The 25,923-nt window shown below is 41.1% G+C and overlaps 1 protein-coding gene across 4 annotated transcripts in view; it reads right to left on the reverse strand.

Moving 5' to 3' along the window:
• Positions 1-25,923, reverse strand: part of fbxl17 (F-box and leucine-rich repeat protein 17) — a 778,005-nt gene that overhangs the window by 482,106 nt on the left and 269,976 nt on the right. For all 4 annotated transcript variants that reach the window (XM_043710307.1, XM_043710291.1, XM_043710299.1 and 1 more), the window contains exon 7: positions 22,156-22,263. In XM_043710307.1, the coding sequence (XP_043566242.1) occupies positions 22,156-22,263 (108 nt within the window). The remainder of the gene's footprint in view (positions 1-22,155; positions 22,264-25,923) is intronic.

Consider the following 25,923-nt stretch of genomic DNA (forward strand, 5'->3'; position numbering starts at 1 on the left):
AGAAAAAATTATCAGGAGGTGCTCCAGATCTCTCTACCCATTTTGTATATACACTATACTATTGCTGACGTCTGACTGAAAGTTGTTAAAATTCTACAAGTTTTAAAATGACTGCAAGAGGCAGCACCCTATTATTTTGAAGTGCAGAGCGCTGTCGTGTCCAATCAAAGTTGGACATTTATTTAGTTCCCTAGAGTTTAGATTCCCTACAGTGTCGAAACAGGCCCTTCGGCCCAACAAGTCCACACCGACCCTCCGAAGAGTAACCCACCCAGACCCATTTCCCTCTGACTACGGGCAATTTAGCATGGCCAATTCACCTGACCGGCACATCTTTGGACTGTGGGAGGAAACTGGAGCACCCAGAGGAAACCCACGTAGACATGGGGAGAATGTGCAAACTCCCCACAGACAGTTGCCCAAGGCTGGAATCGAACTTGGGACCCTGGTGCTGTGAGGCAGCAATGCTAACCACTGAGCTACCGTGCCGCCCCCAAGCACCGTTATGGTGCTTTTAATATTTTAAGTTTTATGAAGCTGGTCATGGTTCTCCACCTCCAGTTTATTTACAGCCATTTAAGTAAGCACACTGCTGTGCACAACTGTTTATGTACCTTTTATTACAGCATCAGAATTTCATTGTCATTGGAAATAGGGCAGATCCAGTTGCTCACACTGACATTTCCCACCTGAAATTGATGCATCAACATGCTTCGAATTTGTAGGCAACAATCAAAGTACAGTTATTCATGAACATTTTGTCATAAAGGTCCATCTATTAATCTTCATTCTATTTTTGTACCAGATTGACATTGATGCTCAGAGTACTAGCAGCTTTGAATCAGAAGTTTGTGAATTCAAGTTCCCTTTTAAGGACAATTTAAGCAGGCAGTACAATTTAAGCAGGCAGTATTCAATATCTATGCTGCCTTGTGGGAGGTGCAATTTCAAATTGACATCAATTTAAGATCCTATTTGCCTCCTTCAGCAGTACAAGTTGAATCCAGTGGCTAACATTCCCACCTCAAAACATTAACTCACCAGAACCTGCTGGAGGGATGGTAATTTAGCTCTGTTCAAATTCAAGGTTATTTAGTATAAATGAATCAATTTCTGACATTTCTAAGAAACATGATAAAGTTCAAGTAGTTTTTGTATGCATAACCAGTCCCTATAATCCTTCAGAATTGGAAGATTATGGGCTACACATGATCAGCTTTCTGCTTTGATTATCTACGCTCTAAATGTTCTTCCTCATCATTTCCAGCAGTTCTTTGAATTGCAGAAGTTGCATTCCATTAGCTATCTTACACAGACTGAGCTGTAATAACTAGAGAAATAATCATTATTAGGTTATATATTGCTCCACATGTGTTATTGCTTCTTTTGGATTTAAACAATATTTAATTCTCAGACATTCTAATTATGCAGATGATTGTGAAGCCATTTATTCTTTGGGAGGCTGAACATACTTGACATAAGACTGCTGAACATTGCATTCTAAACTGGCTAAAGACAAAGCAACTTAGTTTAAACTAATTTTATTTTGGGCTCACCCCAGAGGTATGTTTGAACAGCATACTGACAGGATACAAAATCTGAATATGCAGAGTCCACGGGCTGTGCCAATCTCAGGCATGAATAAGAATGAGGATAAATTCAGTTACCTAAAAACTGCCATGGTCTGATATGGATCTACATTTAATACCAACAAACCAAGTCACAAAGGGATGAATTAGTGATATCGCGGGAATCATTTTCAAAAAACAACTTGTGATTCGTACAATAATGGAAAGGCACACAATCGTTCTCTCTCAGTCTCCCAGGAACAAACAGAATTTTAGTGTGATAGTTCCCTGAAAAATGCCATTCACCTATCCTTTGTGGAGAAGTCTGTGTAGAAAAATACCTTTGACCATAAGTCCATCAGGCAGCAGTCAGACCATAATATTTTCGAGGTTGAGTAGGAAAAAGGGATAGTCGATCCTGTCAGATGACTTCCTTGAACAAGTTATCAAAGTTACTTTGCAGAATGCCTCATCACCAGACTTATAAACAAACACTAAATCATAAATTGGTTGGTGCCAAAAAAATCATCCTGTCAGATCCTCCTCCTCAGAGGCTTGGCCATTCTGCATACTGCCCTCAAGGTGCTCTGATGTGAAAGAGTCTTCTGTCCACTTATTTACAGTCATGAAATTATTCACCATGGAAACAGACCTTTCAGTCCAACCAGCCCACATGACTTCCCCAACTAAACTAGTCCTGCCTGTCAACGTTTGGCACATATCCCTCCAAACCTTTCATATTAATGTACTTACTCAAATACCTTTTAAATGCTGTAACTGTACTATATCCATCATTCTCTCTGACAGTTCATTCCACACACTAACCATGCTCTATGTAAAAAGGTTGCCCCTCATGTCCTTTTCAAATTTTTCTCCTCTCACATTAAAAAATATGCCACCGAATTTTGAACTCCCCCAAATTAGGAAAAAGACCTTTGTTAGCCACCTTATGATATCTATAAAGTCTCCCCTCAACCTCCTATGCTTCAGTGAAAAATGTCCCACCCTATCCAGCCTATCTTCTCATAAGTAAAACCTTCCATTCCTGGCAAAATCTTGGTAAATCCTTTTTGAATCCTTTCCAATTTAATAATATCCAACCAATAACAGGACAACAGAACAGCACACAGTATTCCAGAAGAGGCCACACTAACATGATGTGCAACTTCACCATGATTAGAGTCATAGAGATGTACGGCACGAAAACAGGCACCTCAGGCCAACTCCTCCATGCTGACCAGATATCCTAAATTAATCTCATCCCATTTGACAGCTCTTGGCCCATATCCCTCTAAACCCTTCCTATTCATATACCCATTCAAATGACTTCTAAATGCCTCTCCACCATTTCCTCTAGCAACTCATTCCATACAGGAACCACCCTCTGCGTGACAAAGTTGTCCCTTGGGTCCCTTTTAAATCTTTCCCCTCTCACCCTAAATCTATGCCCTCTAGTTTTGTATTCCCCTCGCACAGGGAAAAAACCTTGTCCATTTACCCTATCCATGCCCATAATTTTAGAAACCTCTATAGGGTAACCCCTCAGTGCCCGCTGCTCCAGGGAAGTCTGGAGTCACATGAAGGCCATATGAGGTAAGTACGGTAGATTTCCTTCCCTAGAGGACATCAGTGAACCAGACAGCTTTGTATGAAAAATCAAAAGTGGTTATTCAATCCCAGATTTTTTGATGAATTTAAATTTCATGCTCTGCCATGATAGGATTTAAATCCTCATTCCCAGAACATTATAATCTGAATTACTAGTTCATTGACATTGTCATGATATCACACCTCCCATGTGATGCAACAATAGACCTGGAAAAATATGGCAGTGACAAAGTCAAGTTAGGAACATTGAAAGTAAGAGCAGGAGTAGGTAATTTTGCCATTCAAGACTCCTCCACCATTCAATGTGTTATTGGCTGATCATTTAACTAAATACCTGGTTTCCACTTTCATCCTATACCTGTAGGATGTACAGCCAATTGCTGTAGTCCCAAGAACTATACCTAACTCCTTCTTAAAAGTATTCAATGTTTTGGCCTCAACACTTTCTGTGGCAGATAATTCCACAAGCTCACTACTTTCTAAATGAAGACATTTCTTCTCACCTCATACCAAAATGACCTACCCCATATCCTTAGACAGTGACCTGTCAGTTCATCCTTCTGTTCTCCTCAAGACAAAAGTAACAGTATTTAGGGAAGATGAGTCTAATGGTTCTTTCTACACTGTGAAATCCATGAGTTCATTTCATGTTTTTAGATTCACAGAAATTGCAACATTAAAATAAAATAAAGAACTGCAGATGCTGTAAATCTGAAACAAAAACAGAAATCTCTGGAGAAACACAGGTGGTCCGGCAGCATCTGCGGAGACAAAGCACAGCCAACACTCTAATTCAATGACCCTTCCCCAGAACTGAGATAGGATCACTGAACTCGAAATATTAACTCTGCTCTCTCCCCACACGGCCAGACCTGCTGAGTTTCTACAGCAAGTTCAGTTTTCGTTTGACATTTCAACAATTATGTCCAGTTGATCTGATCAATTAAGAAATATATTATATGCAGAATACAGTTTACAAATAATATACTGTAATTTCTGCAGTCAAGAAATTCATAGTACGGAAACACTGGTTTCCTGGAAATGAAGAGAATCAACCCAAGCAACTCATGATAGCATTTCAGTAAAGCTCTTTGGGAGCAGAAACAGGGGCGATACAGTATTGAATAAGTAAAAGAGGTTTTGAAATAATCATTTGATAGTACAGATATTAAACATTACTACAAGCAGGCATGAAGTCATCTTGGATTTATTGTGACTAGGACATAAGAAATGGAAGGCAGAAGTGAGGACTGCAGATGCTAGAAACCAGAGTTTAGATTAGAGTGGTGCGCAGATAGGTGGGAAGGGAGATTGGCAGGTAGGACAGGTCATGAGGACAGTGCTGAGCTGGAAGGTTGGAACTGGGGTAAGGTGGGGGGAGGGGAAATGAGGAAACTGGTGAAGTCCACATTGACGCCCTGTGGTTGAAGTGTTCCAAGGCGAAAGATGAGGCGTTCTTCCTCCAGGCATCGGGTGGTGAGGGATTGGCGGTGGAGGTGGCCCAGGACCTGCTGTCCTCGGCAGAGTGGGAGGGGTAGTTGAAATGTTGGGCCACGGGGCGGTGGGGTTGATTGGTGTGGGTGTCCCGGAATGCTCCCTAAAGCACTCTGTGAGGAGGAGTCCAGTCTACCCAATGTAGAGGAGACCAGATCGGGAGCAATGGATACAATAAATGATATTGGTGGATGTGCAGGTGAAACTTTGATGGATGTGGAAGGCTCCTTTGGGGCCTTGGATGGAGGTAAGGGAGGAGGTGTGGGCGCAGGTTTTGCAATTCCTGCGGTGGCAGAGGAGGGTGCCAGGACGGGAGGGTGGGTTGTCGGGGCGTGGACCCGACTAGGTAGTCACGGAGGGAATGGTCTTTGCGGAAAGTGGATAGGGGTGGGGAGGGCAATATATCACTGGTGGTGGGGTCCGTTTGGAGGTGGCAGAAATGTCAGCGGATGATGCGATTTATGCAAAGGTCAGTAGGGTGGAAAGTGAGGACTGGGGGGTTCTGTCCTTGTTACGGTTGGAGGGGTGGGGTTCAATGGCGGAGGTGCAGGATGTAGATGAAATGTGTTGGAGGGCATCTTCAATCATGTGGGAAGGGAAATTGCAGTCTCTAAAGAAGGAGGCCATCTGGTGTGTTCTGTGGTGGAACTGGTCCTCCTAGGAGCAGATACGGCGAAGGCGGAGAAATTGGGAATATGGGATGGCATTTTTGCAGGAGGTAGGGTGGGAAGAGGTGTAATCCAGGTAGCTGTGGGAGTCGGTGGGTTTGTAAAAAATGTCACTGTCAAGTCAATCGTCATTAATGGAGATGGAGAGCTCAAGGAAGGGGAGGAAGGTGTCAGAGATGGTCCAGATGAATTTAAGGTCGGGATGGAATGTGTTGGTGAAGTTGATGAACTGCTCAACCTCCTCGCGGGAGTGCAAGATGGTGCCGATGCAGTCATCAATGTAGCAGAGGAAGAGGTGGGGTGTGGTGCTGGTGTAATTACGGAAGATGGACTGTTCTATGTAGCCGACAAAGAGACAGGCATAGCTGGGGCACATACGAGTGCCCATGGCTACCCCTTTGGTCTGGAGAAAGTGGGCTTTTGCCCGAAACATCGATTTTCCTGCTCCTCGGATGCTGCCTGACCTGCTGTGCTTTTTCAGCACCACTCTAATCTAAGCCCATAATAAATGGAACACAAGTTTAAACAGCATGAGAAGCAGGTGCTAGTGCTTGGTCCACAATGTCCTAAGTTCCATGTGAGCAATGAAGGAAAGCTTGCTAAATGCCTTCATAACTACCTGTCTACCCGTGATGCGAATTTCAAAGAATTATGTCCCTGAACCCATAGGTCTCTCTATTCTACAACACTACCCAGAGCCCTATGTTTAATTATTTAAGTGCTGCCTCTGTTTGTTTTACCAAAATACAATACCTCACATTTATCCAAATTAAACTCCAACTCCCACTCCTCAGCCCATTGATCCAACTGATCAAGATCTCTTTGTAATCTTAGGTAACCTTTTTCACTGTCCACTATGGCACAATTTTGGGGTCATCCACAAACCTACTCATCATGCCTCCTATATTCTCATCCAAATCATTTAAATACATGACAAACATAAGTAGACCCAGTACCAATCCCTGTGGAACACCACTGGCCACAATCCTCCAGTCTGAAAAACAACCTTCCACCACTACCCTCTGTCTCTAACAGTCAAGCCAATTTTGGATCCAATTGGCAAACTCACCTTGCATCGCATGTGATCTATCTTTACTAATTAGTCTACCATATGGAACCATATCAAAGGTTTTACGGAAGTCGAAGTAAACAATACCTACCATTCGGCCCTCATCAATCTTTTTGGTTACTGCCTCAAAAAACTCAACCATGTTTGTGAGACACGATTTTCCTCACACAAAACAATGCTGACTATCCCAAATCATTTCTTGCCTCTCCAAATGCATATAAATCCTATTTTTCAGAATCACTTCCAACAACATATCCACCACTGATGTCAGACTCACAGGCCTATAGTTCCCAGACTTCTCCTTAGAGCCTTTCTTATATAAAGGCACAACATTAGCCACCCTTCATTCCTCTAGCACCTCACCTTAGTTATAGATGAAACAAATATTTCTGCCAGGGGTTCTACAATTTCCTCCCTATCTTCCCACAACACCCTGGGATACACTTGATCAAGCCTCAGAGATTTATTCATCTTTATGTTTTCTACGACATCCAGCACTATTTATCTTAATGAGAACTGTTTTCAAAATAACAATATTTATTTCCCTGAGTTCTCTAGCCTCCATTTCTTTCTCCACAGTAAAAACTGATGCAAAATATTCATTTAACATCTCTCCCATCTCCTGCAGTTCAGCACAAAGATGACCTCTTTAATCTCGCAGGCATCATATTCTCTCTTCACTTGCTCTTAATGTACTTGTAGAATTTTCTCGGATGATACTGAATCTTATCTACCAAGGCCATATCCACTCTTTGGCTTCCAGATTTCCCTCTTAAGAAAGCCCTGACACTCTTTATACTCTTCAAGTTGTTCATTTGATCCTAGTTGTCCATATCTCATGGAGTCATAGAGGTGTACAGCACAGAAACAGATCTTTCGGTTCAACTCGTCCATGCCAAACAGATATGCACCCCAATCTCGTCCCACCTACCAGCACCTGGCCCATATTCCTCCAAACCCTTCCTATATATATACTCATCCAGATTCATTTTAAAACTTGCAATTGTACTAGCCCTACCACTTCCTCTGACTGCTCATTCCATACATGTACTACACTTGGTGTGAAAAGATTGCCCCTTAAGTCTCTTATATATCTTTCCCCTCTCACCCTAAATCTATGCCCTCTAGTTCTGGATTCCCCACCCCAGGGAAAAGACTTGGTTTATTTATCTTATCCATGCCTCTCATGATTTTATAAACCTCTATTAGGTCACCTCTCAGCCTCTGATGCTCCAGGGACAACAGCCCCAGCCCATTCAGCCTCTCCCTATTTTGCCAACCAGAAAAAGAGGTTTTCTCATTACACTTCTGCTGCTGCTGCCACAAACTTTTGTGTGTCCCCCAGCATGTAGTCCAGGTCCTTGGATTCTGCTAATCTGCAATGCTTGGTCAAGAACCACTCTTTGCACATGTTTTGGGGAGGCCGAAGGATGACTTTCACTGAGTTGATGGTTCCCCACGCAAGTTGATGCTTGTCTTCCTGTGCCTCCCTGGGAACAACATGTAAAGCATGGACTTCTTTATCAAGGAGTTACTCAGGATGACAAAACTGATCTGACCTTCTTTTCAAAGGCTTGTTCTATAAGTTTTAATAGTGTAGACTGTTCTGGTTTAACATGCATTTCATCAACGCGAATTGGTTATAACGCAGTTGACAAATTGTGGACGGTTTTACTGAGCTTCTACAGTGCGATTTTCTATTGCAACTTTCCTTACAGTGACTTTCTATAGTGTGAGGTTGCAGAGGAATGCAACTGCCACATTATACCAGAACGCAATATATGAGAAAAGAACTTTCAAAATTTGATTGGAATAGACTGTTTGCAAGTGGAGGGACAACTGACAAGTGGAAGACTTTCAGAAGTGTAATAACGAGAGTTTGGAGGCATTATGTTGTTAGAGTGAAAGGTAAGACTGCTAAGATTAGGGAACAGTGGATGAATAAAAATATTAATGTTCCAGTCAAGAATAAAAAAGTGTCATATCTTCAGATATGAACATAGGAGGTATACTTAATAAGTTTGCAGATGACACCAAAATTGGAGGTGTCGTGGACAGCAAAGAAGGTTACCTCAGATTACAACGGGATCTTGATTAGATGGGCCAATGGGTTGAGAAGTGGCAGATGGAGTTTAATTTAGATAAATATGAAGTGCTACATTTTGGGAAAGCAAATCCTAACAGGACTTATACACTTAATGATAAGGTCCTAGGGAGTGTTGCTAACAAAGAGACCTTGGAGTGCAGGTTCATAGCACCTTAAAAGTAGAGTCGCAGGTAGACAGGATAGTGAAGAAGGCGTTTGGTATGCTTTCCTTTATTGGTCAGAGCATCGAGTTTAGGAGTTGGGAAGTCATGTTGCGGCTGTACAGGACATTGGTTAGGCCACTTTTGGAATATTGTGTGCAATTCTGGTCTCCTTCCTATCGGAAGGATGTTGTGAAACTTGAAAGGGTTCAGAAAAGATTTCCAAGGATTTTGCCAGGGGTGGAAGATTTCAGCTACAGAGAGGTTGAATAGGCTGGGGCTGTTCTCCCTGATGTGGTGAGTGATATGATTTCTGGTTCTTTTTCTGAGAGGTTGGTAAATGGGGTCCAACTCAATACGTTTGTTAATGAAGTTCCAGTTTGAATGCCAGGCCTCTAGAAATTCTCGTGCGTGTCTTTGTTTAGCCTGTCCCAGGATGGATGAATTGTCCCAGTCGAACTAGTGTCCCTCTAGTGATATCATGTCTTCTGGTGGCAAGTTGGTGCTCATGTATCCCAGTGGCTAGTTTCCTGCCCGTCTGTCCAATGTAATGTTTGTTGCAATCCTTGTGGGTACTTTGGATATGATGTTCATTCTGCTGGTTGTTGGTATGGGGTCCTTTAAATTTATCAAGAGCTGTTTCAGTATAGTAGTAGGTTTGTGGGCTATCATGATGCTTGGGGGCCAGAGTAGTTTGGTCATCATCTTCGAGATGTCTTTAATGTATGGCAGGGTGGCTAGAGACTTTGGGCATGTTGTGTCTTCTTGTTTAGGTCTGTTAAGTATGAATTGGTGGACTGCACTTATCGGGTACCCGTTGTTCATGAATACACTGTATAGGTATTTTTCTTTGGCTTCTTGTAGTTTCTGGGTGCTGCAGTGTGTTGTAGCTCGTTTAAATAATGTCCTCGTGCAGCTCCATTTGCGGGTGTTGGGATGATTGCTCCTGTAGTTGAGTATCTGGTCAGTGTGTGTGGCTTTCCAGTAAACGCTGATCTGCAGCTCTCCATTAGCTTTTCATTCTACTGTGACGTCTACAACTATCACTAGTATCCATACACACAGACGAAGAGGGACACTAGTTTGACTGGGATAATACATCCATTCTGGGACAGGCTAAACAAAGACACGGATGGGAATTCCTCGAGGCCTGGCATTCAAACTGGAACTCCATTAACAAACATATTGATTTGAACCCCATTTACCAACCTCTCAGAGAAAGAACCGGAAGTGATATCACCCACCACAACAGATCAAGACACACAAATAACAAGCAGGACAGAACACAAGCGCCTCACTGGAGGCTCACTGATGATGTTACCTGGTATGGTGATGAAATCTATGGAGAACAACTCTACCAGCTCAGCAAGCAAACTTATAACCTGAGCTACAAATCTTCTCCAAAATCGCAAACATGTTATGATCCAGTTATACTAGACATTGCTGAAATCACACCTTGTTTACTGTATACAGTAAACTGCGTGGACAAGATGAAATTGTATGTGCTGGAGTTCAGAAGAGTCAGAGTTAATGCGATTGAAACTTAAACAAGCCTAAGGGGTTTCAACAAGGTGGATGTGGAAAGAATGTCTTCACTCCTCTACAATCAATGCATTTTTGAAATTTTTACAATTAAAGTTGCATTGTTAGACCTAGTACTTGGAAAGAAGATGGGCCAAGTAGATTAAGTGTCAGTGTGGGAAAGTTTAGAAGACAGTGATCATTGTATCAAAGATTCAGGGTGGTTATGGAGAATCACATGCAACAACCCAGAATAAGAAAGTTAATTGACAGAGAACTGTCTTCAATGGGACAAGAACAGAGCTGGGCAAGAGTGACTGGAACAAGAGTTTGGCAAGGAAAACAAGAACTGAACAATGAGTTACCTCCAAAGAGCAGATGATTCAAGTAAGGTAGAACAAACAAATTAGATTACTCTATGGCGGTACATTAGCAGCACACTCTAGGTTTTTTTTAGATTAGATTAGATTACTTTACTTAATTACTTACAGTGCGGAAACAGGCCCTTCGGCGCAACAAGTCCACACCGACCCTCTGAAGAGCAACCCACCCAGACCCATTTCCCTACATTTACCCCATCACCTAACACTACGGGCAATTTAGCATGGCCAATTCACCTAACCTGCACAAATTTTGGACTGTGGGAGGAAACCGGAGCACCCGGAGGAAACCCACGCAGACACAGGGAGAATATGCATACTCCACACAGACAGTTGCCTGAGGCGGGAATTGAACCCGGGTCTCTGGGGCTGTGAGGCAGCAGTGCTAACCACTGCGCCACCGTGCTGCCCACAGTTCCCTGGATGACAAAGAAAGTAGAAATAAGATAAGAAAGAAAAAGTATGCACATGACAGATGTAAGACAGCAAATACAATTGAGAACTGAGAGAAACTGCAAAGGTTTAGCAAGATAGGTTCAAAAGCAAATAACGGAAACAACAAGAAATCGTGAAGGATAATGAGAGAAGACGGGCACCTAACATAAAAAGGAATCTTAAAGTATTCTATGAGATATAAATAGTAAAAGAATAGTTTGAAGAGGATTAGACCCGAATACAGACCAAAAAGGGGATTAGTACATGAAGGCAGGGGTCATGGTTGAGGTATTAAACGAATACTTTGCATCCGTCTTTACAAAAAAGGATGTGGGGTTCAAAGATAATAAGCAAAGATTTTGGATAGATTGTTGGTGGTTAAAGTTGTCAAGGCACCAGGACCAGATGAGATGCAACCAAGGATTTTGAAGGAAGCGAGCATTGAAATTATGGTGGCACTGGCCATAACCTCCTGGAATCAGGGAAGGTGCCAGGAGACCGGCACATTTCAAATATGATAGCCTTCTTTAAAGAAGGTTCCAAGGTTAATTATAGACCAGTTAGTTTAATTTTGGTGGGCGACAAACTTCCAGAAACAGTAACTTGTGATAGAATTAATAATCACATGGAAAGAGATGGACTGATTGGAAAGAGTTAGCACGGATTTCTAAAGGGGAAATTATAACAGAAGGATCGATGAGGGTTATATTGTTGATGTGTTGACATGAATATCCTGCAGGTGTGTGATATAGTGCCATACAAAGATTTGAGAGTAAAGTTATAGTACAAAAGAGATAGTACTTACATGCTTGTAAAATTGGCTAAGTGACAGAAAACAGACAGTGATAGTCAATGGTTACCTTCTTGATGAAGGTTTGGAGTAGGGTGTTTCCCAGGGGTCAGTATTAGAGCCTTTGCTTTTCCTGATATATGGTAATGATACGGATCTTGGTAGGTAAGGACAATTTCAAAGTTTGCAAATGATACAAAACTTGCAAAAATTGTGAACTGTGAGGAGGACAGTGCTGAGTGAGTGGATAGGTGACAGATGAGGTAAAATGCAGAGAAGTGTGAGGTGAACAGTCAGAAGAACATTGAAAGACAATATAAAGAACGGGTAAAATTCTAAAGGGAGGAGGATTTAGAGTAGCAGAAGGACCTAGGTGCATGTGCACAGATCTTGAAGGTGGCAGGACAGGTGGAGAATGCACACAGCATTCCCAGCTTTATTATTTGAGGAACAGAGAACAAGAGCAAAGAGGCGATGTTGAACTTGTACAAGACACTTGTTAGACTATAGCTGGAGTACTGTGTGTAATTGTGGGCATCACATTATCGGAAAGATATGAACGCATTCGACAGCATACGTAAGTGTTTTGCAAGAATTGCAAAAAGAAAAATTGCAAGATTCCAGGAGTGAGAAGCTGCAGTTATGAGGACAGACTGAAGAGGCTGGGACTGTTGGCCTTCACGAGAAGGTGGAGAGGAGATTTGACAGAGTTGACTGAACGGAGTAGCAGGGAGAGGCTATTCCCACTTGTGAAAAGAAGATGAATGAAAGGCACAGATTTCGAATAATATGCAAAAGAAACAAGGGAGATGTGAGAAAATGCTTTTTTCACACAGCAAGTAGTTAGGGTATGGAATGTGCTGTGTGGAAATGTGGTTAAGGCAGGTTCAATTGAGGCATTCAAGGGGACATTGGTGATTATCTGGAGAGAAACAGTGTGTAATGGTTTAGGGAAAAAGTAGGTCATTAACACTCAGCATTGAGACTCGTTTGAAGGGCTGATGCACACACCATGGAAGGAATTGCCTCCTTCTGCGCCGTAAGCATCCTTGATTCTATGAACAGGATCACACCTTCTTGCAATTCAATAGGTTTCAATATTTAAACAACCTTTTGCAAACATCTTTGCTTTGCTGGATGCTTCTGAGTGCCATATGGTAGCAAGCTGAAAGAAAGGGAAATAACAAACACACTGCACTGAGAACATTTACAACAAGCAGCCTGGAGGGAATCTGTGGAGCTGATTGGAAGATATCCTAAAGAAGCAAATTCCAACTGTCTGCTAAAGCCAGATAACTGATCTGTAAGCAAGTCATTATGAGTCAGGCCAAGTCCCATTAGAATCAAGGTACATTGGCATTTGTTGCACTCAAACTGGAATGAACTGATGTTCTCCTGTTTCTAATTCTCATTACGTTAGGAGCAACCTATAGTCTAAAGTATTCCATTAACTTGTAGAAAACCAAGGTGATGGAGCTGGTCGATAGATTAATCGATCTCTGTCTTATTCTTTCACAACTGCGTCAAAGGCACATGATTGCTTTGTGACAACAATGATAAACCAAAATTATGCAATAAGCCGAAGTCAAGTCATTTTGCACTGATTTTGGTTTTTGATCCCATTCTCAAAGTAAAATAAAAGCCATTGGAATCTTTAAGATACAAACACAATATTTTGGTCTTCCTCACTGATAATGACAAAATCTTAATTTTTGACTTTTTTTTGTTTTCAGACTGAACCAAGGGCAAATGGACTTAACTGAGAACAGTGTGAGTTCATAAATGGATTCTAAAGAGACAAAACAGAGTATATTTTCAATGCTGAGAGACCCAGAGCTGTGAACATACACAAGAATTTAAGTGTTTGCGTGCACAAATCATGAAAACCTAATAAATTAGTACAAAAATAATCTCAATTGTGAACAGAAGTCTTTTTTATCTCAAAGGGGCTGAGATACGTGGTGAGGAACTGATGGCTCAGTTAAACAGAGCTTTTTTGGGACCCCATTTGGAGCAATGTTTTCAGTTTTGATACCAGACTACAAGAATTACATGAAAGCAATGTAGCATGCATGTTGTAAATCTGAAATAATAATAGAAAAATTTCACAAGTACTTAGCTGGTCAGACTTATCTTAGAGAATTAATTAGAGTTAACATTTTAGATCAAACCTTTCACAAAAACTCAGAGTTCACTGTGCTCTTCAAATCTCTCGAGTATTGCAAAACTAAAAATAGATTATACAAAAGTCATTTTGCCCTTCATTTTAAATCTTAGTTCTAGAACATTCACAGGTACAGATATTCTCTATAGTTTGTGCAATTATTAAGCTGTGTGGTTTTGAGTGAAGGCATCAACTGGCAAGAAACATTCCATGTAATTGGCATGAAGGAATCCATTGTAAAACTCTCTTCTGATATGTTAAACAAGCACTTGCAAGCAAAACTGATCTAAATTCTCAAACACACAGCAAAAACTTATTTAATAAAAACTGAAAGAACTGTGGATGCTGTAAATCAGAAACAAAAACACAAATCGCTGGAAATGTTCAGCAGGTCTGGCCGCATCTATGGACAGAAAACTATGGAGTTCTGAGGAAGGGCCATTTGACCCAAAATGTTAACTCTGCTTTCTCTCCACAGATGCTGCCAGACCTGCTGAGCTTTTCCAGCAATTTCTATATTTGTTAAAGACTTATTTAATTGCACATTTGCTCGATCTCTTACCTGACCAATGTCAAATGGGGAGCATCAGACCAAAGCTGCTTTATTATCCAATATCAAAATAATTAAGACTGCAAGAGGAGACTGAATCCTATTGAGTCACAAAGTGCAAAGGGAGAGCATAGATGAAAATTATCAAATCAGCCTGAGGGGTTAACAGGAGGAGCTTAACATTTCCAAATCGAAAGGAGGATTATTTTTGTTTCAGCCCTGAGGTAACTGGACAAGAATGCTCTGTTGCAGCAGAGCCCTGCACATATTACCAGCACTCTGACAAAGGTCTTGAAGTTTGATAATAGAGTGAGCTCTTTTGAAAGTGTATAATTTTGCCTTCATAGATGATATATATATCTATCAAACCATCTGGGAGAATTCTTAAGGATAAACACATTTTCAAAATAATATCTCGACATGGGTTTAAGCTCAAAACGTGTGGTGCTGGAAAAGCACAGCTGGTCAGGCAGCATCCAAACGTGAAGAACTTATGCTCGAAATATCGACTCTCCTGCTCCTCGAATGTTGCCTGGCTAGTTGTGCTTTTTCAGCACCACACTTTTTGACTCTGATCTCCAGCATCTGCAGTCCTCACTTTCTCCATGGATTTAAGGTGACCATCAGATGATGGCATATTTGTACTTAGTAATGATTATACATAAACAGCTGCAGCTAGCTTTATACACGTATCAACTCAAGTGAAAGTACAATTGGGTCTACTTCAGAAGTAGCACCTCAGAAAATCCTTTCACAGACGAGAGTTAGTTATTTTGAGAACAGTGTGTGTGCATTTTTAGTCAGGAACAGTCAGCAAACATGCTTTGCTTTACAAAATAAGAACTAATGACTAACCTTGTATGAAAACTTAATTCTTTACACCTTATTCCTACTTTTATCCATTGTCCTTGGCAATTATGCAGAACAGGGTTAAGCATCAAACTCACGTTTTGGCTGAAAATTTCAAACGAGAGTTGTAAAGAAAATCAAACTTCAATGTAGATTCATTTCAACCTTGAAAGAGTACTATTTAGAGTTTCAGCTCAAGCAGATTTTAACTCTGACTGAATTCCACTGGTCCATGAACAGTACTACTCGTGGGGTATCTTATCCTTTGATGAGCAAAATGCTATTTAACTACTCGGATGGCAGTAAGAATATCCATCAACAACATTTTATAGCAGCGATCACTGAGTAGCTAAAAGGACTGAGGGCTGAAACTGATATCAACACTTTCTACCCAACGGAGAATGATAGCATCGACAGAAGCTCAACCTACTCCACTGAGCTTCACAGAGGGTTTCTCCCCGAGAGGCCTGGCAGATTTGTCATACAATTATCTCAGTACATAAGGACGACGTCTCACTGAGGTCCCACTCCTCAAATACTCCTTATTGCACAGGTGGAAGCACTCAGGAATTCCAAGGATTCCTGCTGCCAATTATCAACCCCAGCCATGCACCCGGTCAAGCACTACTAGCCAGGAGTTACTCTTCATTATGTTGTGCCAAAATATGGACAATGACATGATATAAGAAATAGGAGGCTGATCTGCCCTAGGCCTAAACTCCTCTTTACTGCTAGTTCCTCTCAACCCTCAACTTCTCAACATTTCAAAAATCTATTTTCTCTCTAAATACTTTTAGTAATCTATCTTTCACATCACCAGGTAGAGAATTTCAGACATTCACAACCTTCTGAGAGATGAAATTTTCTTAGCAGTTTTAAAAGAGTGCCCCTTTATTCTGTAACTATGTCCCTTTCAATGCAGTGCAGCAAAAGCATTACTAACCCCTGCAATAGCTGGATTTATTGAGCACATTTCCAATATTGAGCACAAACCAACCCCATCGTCCCGTAGCTGAACACTTCAACACCCCCTCCCACTCCGCCAAGAACATGCAGGTCCTGGGCCTCCTCCATCACCAAACTGTTACCACCCGATGCCTGGAGGAAGAACGCCTAATTTTCCGCTTTGGGACCCTGCAACTGCACAGGGTTAATGTGGATTTCACCAGTTTCGTCATTTTCCCCTCCTCCCACATTATTCCAGTCCCAAGCCTCCAACTCGACAACCATCCCCCCCAAACAAGGAGGGCCAGATGCCTCTACATGGATTTTAACTTAGGGACCATACACTTACAAATGCAACACAAGCCATGTCATGTAAATACGGTAGGTGATTTTGTGACGACTAATACCTTGTCCTCCCACCACTACATTACCCAAAATGGGCACCTAAGAGTATGTTGATATATACATACAGTACAAAGTGAGAAGAAATCAGTTCCATTACCATGTTGCACCTGAGAGATCTTGAATTATCTTTGTGTATTGACACCACAGGTATCACCCTTATGGTCACCTGCATTACTTCTGCATCCTATAGCAACTAGAGCATCTTATCTTCAAAATGCAATGACCAATGATGTGATCAAGATTGTTTCTGATCGGGATGTGTACCCCACACAGTTGGACATTGCACACATTTTACATACATTGTGCTATGATTACCTCAACCTGTAATGTCGAAGTGTCTGATTAATTCAATCATCCCTTGAAGGGCCTCATATCACTTATAAGTACAGCCTGTATGCTCAGGCAGAAAAGAACCATTTTCTTCACCCAATCAGAGTACAGTCACAGCACACTAATGACTTGCACAAGCATGGAAGGCCATGTGCTGTACTTGGCACAGTGATACGAAGGCTCAAACTGGTAACCAAGGGGCCCCAAGAACGTCTATGTTCCCCTTTTCCTTGCACTTCCTGTTGAGGCCATTTACATCTTCACTTTGCAACATTAACCCCTGAGCCCTGGCCTGACAGCTCAGCATACTGACCCCATATTACCCCTTGGTTGATGTACCCCTAAACTGCAGTAGCCCATGCCCTCTAATTCACCATCATCACCCCGCATGCAGTTACTGTCCATGAATATGCTCTGCAACATTGCTGACTGAGGGCTGGAGAAGCAAGGGGCAAGTTGCCAGATAACCACTCTAGCTCTCATGCTGGGAATTGTCATCATCAAGTGGGTAGTAGAATGGAAAAAAGCATATCAGCTAGTTAAGATTAACAATAAGGAACCTATGCATGCATAGAGGCATCTTGTCACTCACTGCTGTGATTCTTATCTTGGGGTTCAACACTTGGTTGTAGAATAGGGGTTTTAGCTCTCAGCATCGTGTAGCTGAAATGCGCATCAGCCATGATTGAATGGCGGAGTGGACTCGATGGGCCGAATGGCCTTACTTCCACTCCTATGTCTTATGGTCTTATGGTCTTATCGTGTCTAACCTTACTGCTGTCTCAGCCTATTTTCCAACTCCTGAATCAAATACAGGACCTTCCTAGACTGTATCATTTGGCATCATTTTTATTTTAACTGTTCCAACTGAATGACTGCCCTCCAGCTGTCTACCAAACAAATGTTTATATTAAGAAGTTTTGTAATTCTGCCTGGAGAATTTTAACAGAAAACAGTCCATATAAAATTGAAACAATGAGAATGGATGCCCATCTGATACAGGTTTCCAGAAGAGTAAATCAATGTGAATGACCCAACCTTTGGGATATCATATAGAAAGGTACGCCTTAGCACCATTGGCAGGATCAGTGATTTAAAAAGAATGGTGAAACCAACTTTATTCATCCCCAAAAAAAATGAAGTGTGAAAAAGTTTGTGAAATCTATTTCATCAGATTGCTGTCTACAATTTTACATTCTTTTACTTTGGGAGAGAGAGGGCTTTCTTTAGGGTGAAGACTGAAACCTCTTAGGCTTGTTTAAGTTTCAATCACATTGCCTATGACTCTTCTGAACTCCAGCACATACAATTTCATCTTGTTCACCCAGTTTACTGTATACAAGGTGTGATTTCAGCAATGTCTTGTATAACTGGATCATAATATGTTGGCGATTTTGGAGAAGATTTGAAGCTCAAGTTGTGGATCAGGTTATAAGTTTGCTTGCTGAGCTGGTAGAGTTGTTCTCCATAGATTTCATCACCATACTAGGTAACATCATCAGTGAGCCTCCAGTGAGGCGCTTGTGTTCTGTCTTGCTTGCTATTTGGTCCCCAGGCATTATGATAGCCCACAAACCTACCACCATACTGAAAAAGCTCTTGATAAATTTAAAGGACCCTGTACCAACAATCAGCAGAATGAACATCATATCCAAAGTACCCACAAGGATTGCAACAAACATTACATTAGACAGGCGGACAGGAAAGAAGTAACCTTCACCTACCCCACTGGGGTACATGAGCACCAACTCGCCACCAGAAGACATGACATCACTAGTGTCCATCCACACAGATGAAGAGGGACACTAGTTCGACTGGGACAATTCATCCATCCTGGGACAGGCTAAACAAAGACACGCACGAGAATTCCTAGAGGCCTGGCATTCAAACTGGAACTCCATTAACAAATGTATCGACTTGAACCCCATTTACCAACCTCTCAGAAAAAGAACCAGAAGTCATATCACTCACCACATCAGGGAGAACAGCCCCAGCTATTCAACCTCTCTCTGTAGCTGAAATCCTCCAACCCTGGCAAAATCCTTGTAAATCTTTTCTGAACCCTTTCAGGTTTCACAATATCTTTCCGATAGGAAGGAGACCAGAATTACACGCAATATTCCAACAGTGGCCTAACCAATGTCTTGAACGGTCGCAACATGACTTCCCAACTCCTATACTCAATGCTCTGACCAATAAAGGAAAGCATACCAAATGCCTTCATCACTATCCTATTTACCTGTGACTCTACTTTCAAGGAACTATGAACCTGCACTCCAAGGTCTGTGTTCAGCAACACTCCTTCGGACCTTACCTTAAGTGTATAAATCCTGCTCTGATTTGCTTTCCCAAAATGCAACACCTTGCATTTATCTAAATTAAACTCCATCTGCCACTCCCCAGCCCGTTGGCTCATCTGATCAAGATCCCATTGTACTCTGAGGTAACCTTCTTCACTGTCCACGACACCTCCAATGTTGGTGCCACCTGCAAACTTACTAACTATACCTTCTATGTTCACTTGTGCATAGGACACTGGCTATGGCCAGTCAACTCGGAGTCAGTTGCCTGAACTGAGGAGATTCTAAATCTCCTAATTATATTGGTCTGCCAGGGCTTTCCTGATTGGCCCAGGTTAACAACCCCAATCAACAACCTTATAGTCAAGGTCAACCTGGTTCTAATCACAACAAGATCAGTCACACTTGCGAACAAAAAAGATCAGTACAGAACAACATGCAATCAAATTCTATGCAGTTTACATCCTTATATCCCATAAGAATGTAATAATAGGACCAGCATTAGTTTATATGGCACCTTGATCAAGTTCCACCAGTCAAAGAAATTATGGCTAATCCTTTGATCCAAATCCATTTGCCCACTTCCCAGATTCTCTGAATCTGAGACAACAAAAAGTTATCTTAGATTTACACGTACTCAGCAACATGACTGCATCACCAAATACCAGACGAATGCCATTTACAAGTTTGCTGATGACATCACCATAGTCAGTCGAATCTCAGATGGCGAGGAAACAGACTACAGACGGGAGGTGGAAGACCTGGAAAAATGGTGCACTGAGAACAACCTAGCTCTCAATGCCAGCAAAACCAAGGAACTCATTATTGACTTACTATGGAATGTTACTCATGCCTCCCTACACATTAACAGCACAGATGTGGAACGAGTGGAGAGTGTCAAGCTCCTGGGAGTGGTCATCCACACCAAGCTTTCTTGGAATCTTCATGTGGATGCACTGGTTACAAAGGCCCAACAACATCTCTTCTTCCTCAAGCAGCTGAGGAAATTTGACATGACAGCAAATACCCTTGCCAACTTTTATAGGTGCGCTATTGAAAGCATTCTGTCTGGACGTATCACTACCTAGTATGGCAACCGTACCATTCAAGATCGGAGACAGTTACAGAGAGTGGTGAACTCAGCCCGGACAATCACAAAGGCCAACCTCCCACCTACAGAATCCATCTACCAAGCCCACTGTCAAGGAAAGGCCGCCAGCATTCTCCAAGATTCATCCAACCCTGGCAATGTTTTTCTATAACCTCTACCATCGGGGAGAAGGTACAGAAGCCTGAACACATCCACCAGCCGGTTTTGAAACAGCTTCTACCCTACTGGAATGGACTCACAAACTCTTAACATTCGCCTGTACTTGTGTTTTTGTTTTTGCCGCTGTTTACCTATTATTCACTTAGCTATGCTACTTAATTCTGTGATCTTCTCGTATTGCTCACAAGACAAAGCTTTTCACTATGCCTTGGAACATGTGACAATAAATTTAATTCAATTTAATTCAACTCAACAGAATATTCAACTTCCTTGGGTAAACAATTCCAAATTGTTCACAACACTGCGCATCAAGATATTCATCACCTCCAGAAAAATAACCTCTCAGAATCCACCCTGTTTAGCAACTGTTTTTCATTCTTCCAAACTCCAGAAAACACAGGTCAAAATTACTCAACCTCTCATTTTAGGACAACCTTCTCAACCCAGGAATGAATCACTGGACCATCATTGTTCTATCGCCAACACAAACATATCCTTCCTTCGAAACAGGAGATCAAAACTTCATGTACTGCTCTAAATGTGATATCTTTGAAGTCTGCATAATTATAGTAAGTCTTAGTCAGTTTTGCACAATACTAAAGTGCTATTGATGCTGGAAATCCAAAATAAAAACAGAAAATTTTTCAAGTATTCACCAGGTCAGATATTAATTTTGGAAAAAAACAGCTAATGATTCAAATTTGAATTAATATTGCCCAATCTATTGAGTATTTCCAGCACTTTCTGTTTTTATTACTTATTTTTCATTCAAATACCTTTGCAATATAGGACATTGTGTTAATTTGCTTTCTTAATTACATGCTATACCTGCATCCTGTCATTAATCCTTGTACAAGTACCACCAACTCCCATTAACATCAAAGTGTACAAGTATCACATATTGAAAAATATAATGTTGTTCTATTCTTATTGGCCAAGTGAATAGCCTCACATTATACATCGCTTTGGACCTTCAATGCGTCACCCTCATAGCCTATGTTCTCATTCAGCTTTGTAATAGAATTTAAATACATGACTTTCAACTTTGACAACAGCACTGATCCTTGTTGCACTCCAGTAGTTACAATCTGCCATTTTTAAGATATCCCATTTTTCACTAATCTCAACTTCCTATCTGTTAAAGAATCCTCTATACTGTACATGCAAATGAATTACCCTCAACTCTGTGTTACTTTGTACCTTATTTTCTGATACCTAAGTGGATGTCATTTTAGCAGTTCGAAGATGATATTAATAAGTGATCATGGCCTAAGAAGTTAACAATGTTTCCCTATGTACTGCTGAACCCATTGAATCTTGCCAGTATTTTCTACTTTCACCATTATTACTAACAAATGGCAGTTGTTTCATAACAATCCTCATCAGAGATGAAATTCAACAAGAGTCTGAATTTTTAAATTATGTCAACATGTAGGAGGAACAGCAGCAGAATCAATATTTCTCTCATTTTGTTGTTCACTCTTCACAACATGAAAGATGTGACAGATCACATGTCAATAATTACAGATACTTAAAACAAGTAGTTTCTGGCTAGTACTTACCCGAGTGAGGTGGATGACCCCTTGAGATGTAACTGAACAGCCCATAAAACCTACATACTGCAGCAAAGGACAATGTTCTGCAAATGCCTTCACCGATTTATCTGTCACCTACAAAGGAGAACATGTGAAAAACAAATTAGTCTGACACTTGCACAGTTGTAAAACATCATGTACATCAAGAGAAAAGTTTTACCCGAGTGCATAGCATTGGTTATGTAAAATAACATATTGTTCAAAAGGACACGATTCTTCAACCAACATGAATGGAATGTTTCTCAACTTGTGCTTCCTCAATTTCACTTCACCTCCAAAAAGCTGATTATGCCAATCTAACCAAACATAGTCCTAATAAATAAAATGTAGGAATTAAATGGTTGAGATCAACAAGAAAACAGAACTTTTCCTTTACACAATGGAAGTCCAGAACCATTGTCTGCAAGTTGCAACTCTTCTTTCATTTTCCTCCCAATACAAACATTTCTGTTGTTTTACAATGGTAAATCTTACCCAAATGAGATTATAATCAGGCTCAGCCAGTTTGCCAAACTACTCATCCATTGGGAGTATTATCCTCATTGCAGAAGGAAACAAAGACCATCAGATGATTGGCTACAACATAAGAACAACAGCGAGTTTGAAATTCCAGATTTCAGCTCTGGAAAACTATCAGTGAATATGTAATTAATGATGGTGCAGGGCAACACAGTAATTAGCACTTCTGTCTCACAGCTATGGGCAATTGCCTGTATGTCATCAGAACTCAATGTGTTAAGTCTTGATTCTCCCACAGAAGCTGCCAGACCTGTTGAGGTTTGCTATCAATTTCTGTTTTTCTTTTAGTTAAATGTACATGGGGGACGTGCAGGTAACAGAGAAAAATGGAGTTGAGGTAGAAACACAGCTGTGATATCACTGGATGGGGAAGAAAGTTCAAGGGAGCAAAAGGCCTGCACCTATGTTCTTCAATGTAATAAACAAAACTGGATCCTTTGTGTCGAATTTAATTTGCTGCTCTGCCAGTTGATTGATTTAGTTTGATGTGCAGGACAGAATTTTACAGGTTAGTGATGTGAGAAACATATTGTTAGCTTATTAATGAAGGTCACAACCTATATACCAATGGCAGAGGATATTCCTATTTGCCACTGGAGGTACCGGCAGGCAAATGCAACAGGCAAAAGTCTAATAGAAGTGGTATCTTGATGTTTCAATGGGACTGATGACACTTTACTTTCCAAAGTTTTCTAACAGTGCTGGAGAATAAAGCAGTGCAAAATTAGTAGTGGTACCATGAGGGATCATAAGTTTTTCTATTCACTTTACTGACATTGCTGACAATGAGTATTAGAGCGTAAAAGAAAACAAAAAGTGGGGGAAAAGGGAAAAACTCTTCAGCGTTTCAGGAGAATTCAAGAAACCTTGGAGTCTTCTTTCAAAAAAAACTTTCAGAACGAAAAAGTGACATTTTAAGTGTCAGACTTTCAACTACTATTGCCGACATTTTGAATGAGACATTGTCACAATTCTGTTAGGAGCCTTTGACATTCCAACATTTCAAAATTGGCTGGAAGATTTCAATGTTGTTTTTAACAAATACAATTTTTATAGTATTTATAAAGATACATTAAGTAAAGCATGCACCATTAATGTAACATTATAGCTATAAAAACTTACTCTATAAATTAAGTTCAACGTTTTCTCCAAGAGTGCTCTGATATTGCAATATCTTCAATGCCCATTCACTTTTGATGGGACTGACCCAAAAAGTATGCCACAACAATACTTTAATTCATCTTAGTATTCCACCTATTCCTCAAGGTGTAAATTACATGGAGATCCTTTGATTAGCTTTAGGCAAAGTAATACACTATTTTTTCTATATCACCTCATGAGATGAAATCTTCAGCTCTTTCTCCTTGATTTGCACATTCATTTTCCCTCAGTGTACTCTCACAGCTTCTTTATAACTCTTTCCAAGCTGACTATTCAAGCTGTCTTCTGCCTTAAAGTTCTGTGATGACTTATGTACTTTTTTATTTCACTGGGGAGAAAGTGAGGTCTGCAGATGCTGGAGATCAGAATTGAAAATGTTTGCTGGAAAAGCGCAGCAGATCAGGCAGCATCCAGGGAACTGGAGAATCGACGTTCCTGAAGAAGGGCTTATGCCCGAAACATCGATTCTCCTGTTCCCAGGATGCTGCCTGACCTGCTGCGCTTTTCCAGCAACACATTTTCAGCTTTTTTATTTCACTATCTGATTTTCTCATGACACCCAAACTGAACTGCCACTTCTCAAAGCAAACACACACAGACAAATTGAACAAAAGAACCTTCTGTCCAAGCTTCCACTCTGAATTACTATTTCCATCACAACATGGCATGCTTTGTGATGATTCCAAATGTAAACAAATTATTCAACTTCAACACAACCCTGAATCTCTAACTCACGTGAATAATTTATATTACGAATGAAATTTTACAATGCTCACTCAAGACTCCCTGGTTCGATAACAAGCTCAGAGTTAGATAATTGACTGTTCAAGTTTTCTTGCACTAATAACTCTGACTTGCAAGGTAAACATAGGCTAACTTTTAAATGGAAAAAAATACACAAGTTTATTTAAATTCCATTTACATCAGAAGTGTTTTAACCAGAGGCCCCCGTCTTTTACAGTTAAAAAACTTTAATTGCTAAAGCTAAAAGTTATATTGTGAAACAAATGAATTAAGAACTAGAGATTCACACCAACATACTGCTGGTGTTCTGATGAATAGTCACTGAACTCGAAATGTTAACTCTGCTTTCTCTTCACAGATGCTGCCATACTTGTTGACTTTCACCAGCAATTTCTTTTTGTTTAACATACTGTTCTCATTTTATTTGCGCACACCCGAGCTCTTTCCTCGACTGTTTTTTTATTTCAAGAATGTGTCACTCAATTTTAACCTGCCTCTCTTTGCATGTGGGCACACTAAGCAAAATAGCTTACACCACCCATATCATAATAGCAGCCACCAAGTGTGAGAGATTTAAATAAGGAATTTGTGAACTGAGATCCTCCAAAGAATCTGATGGGAGAAGTAATATACTGTTTTAATACTGAGCCATGCAACTCAGATGGTCTCATATTTGATCCGAACTCAGTACTCTAAGAGTTGGTCTGCATGGGCTAAGGAAGAGCAAAATCAATCAGGCTGTTCTGCCTTGATTGAAATGTGGATCATACCAATATAGACTGCAGACAGGACCGAATTTGGTTGTAAATATCAGAATTATCTAATAGATGATCCACTTGAACTCTCAATTAAGAATGATTACTTGGACCAACCAGAAGAACACAGTATAAACTGACACCCACAGGTGTGTGCAGCAGATCAGGCAGCATCCAAGGAGCAGGAGAATCGACGTTTCGGGCATGAACCCTTCTTCTGCTCGCAGCATCTGCTCCCAGGAGGACCAGTTCCAACACCGTACAACCCAGATGGCCTCCTTCTTCAAAGACCGCAATTTCCCCCCAGACGTGATCGACGATGCTCTCCACTGCATCTCCTCCACTTCCCGCTCCTCCGCCCTTGAGCCCCGGCTCCTCCAATCGCCACCAGGACAGAACCCCACTGGTCCTCACCTACCACCCCACCAACCTCCATATACATCGTATCATCCGTCGTCATTTCCACCACCTCCAAATGGACCCCACCACCAGGGATATATTTCCCTCCTCTCCCCTATCAGCGTTCCGAAAAGACCACTCCCTCCGTGACTCCCTC

The sequence above is a fragment of the Chiloscyllium plagiosum genome, chromosome 2 (assembly GCF_004010195.1).
Source record: "Chiloscyllium plagiosum isolate BGI_BamShark_2017 chromosome 2, ASM401019v2, whole genome shotgun sequence".
Taxonomy (NCBI): Eukaryota; Metazoa; Chordata; class Chondrichthyes; order Orectolobiformes; family Hemiscylliidae; genus Chiloscyllium; species Chiloscyllium plagiosum.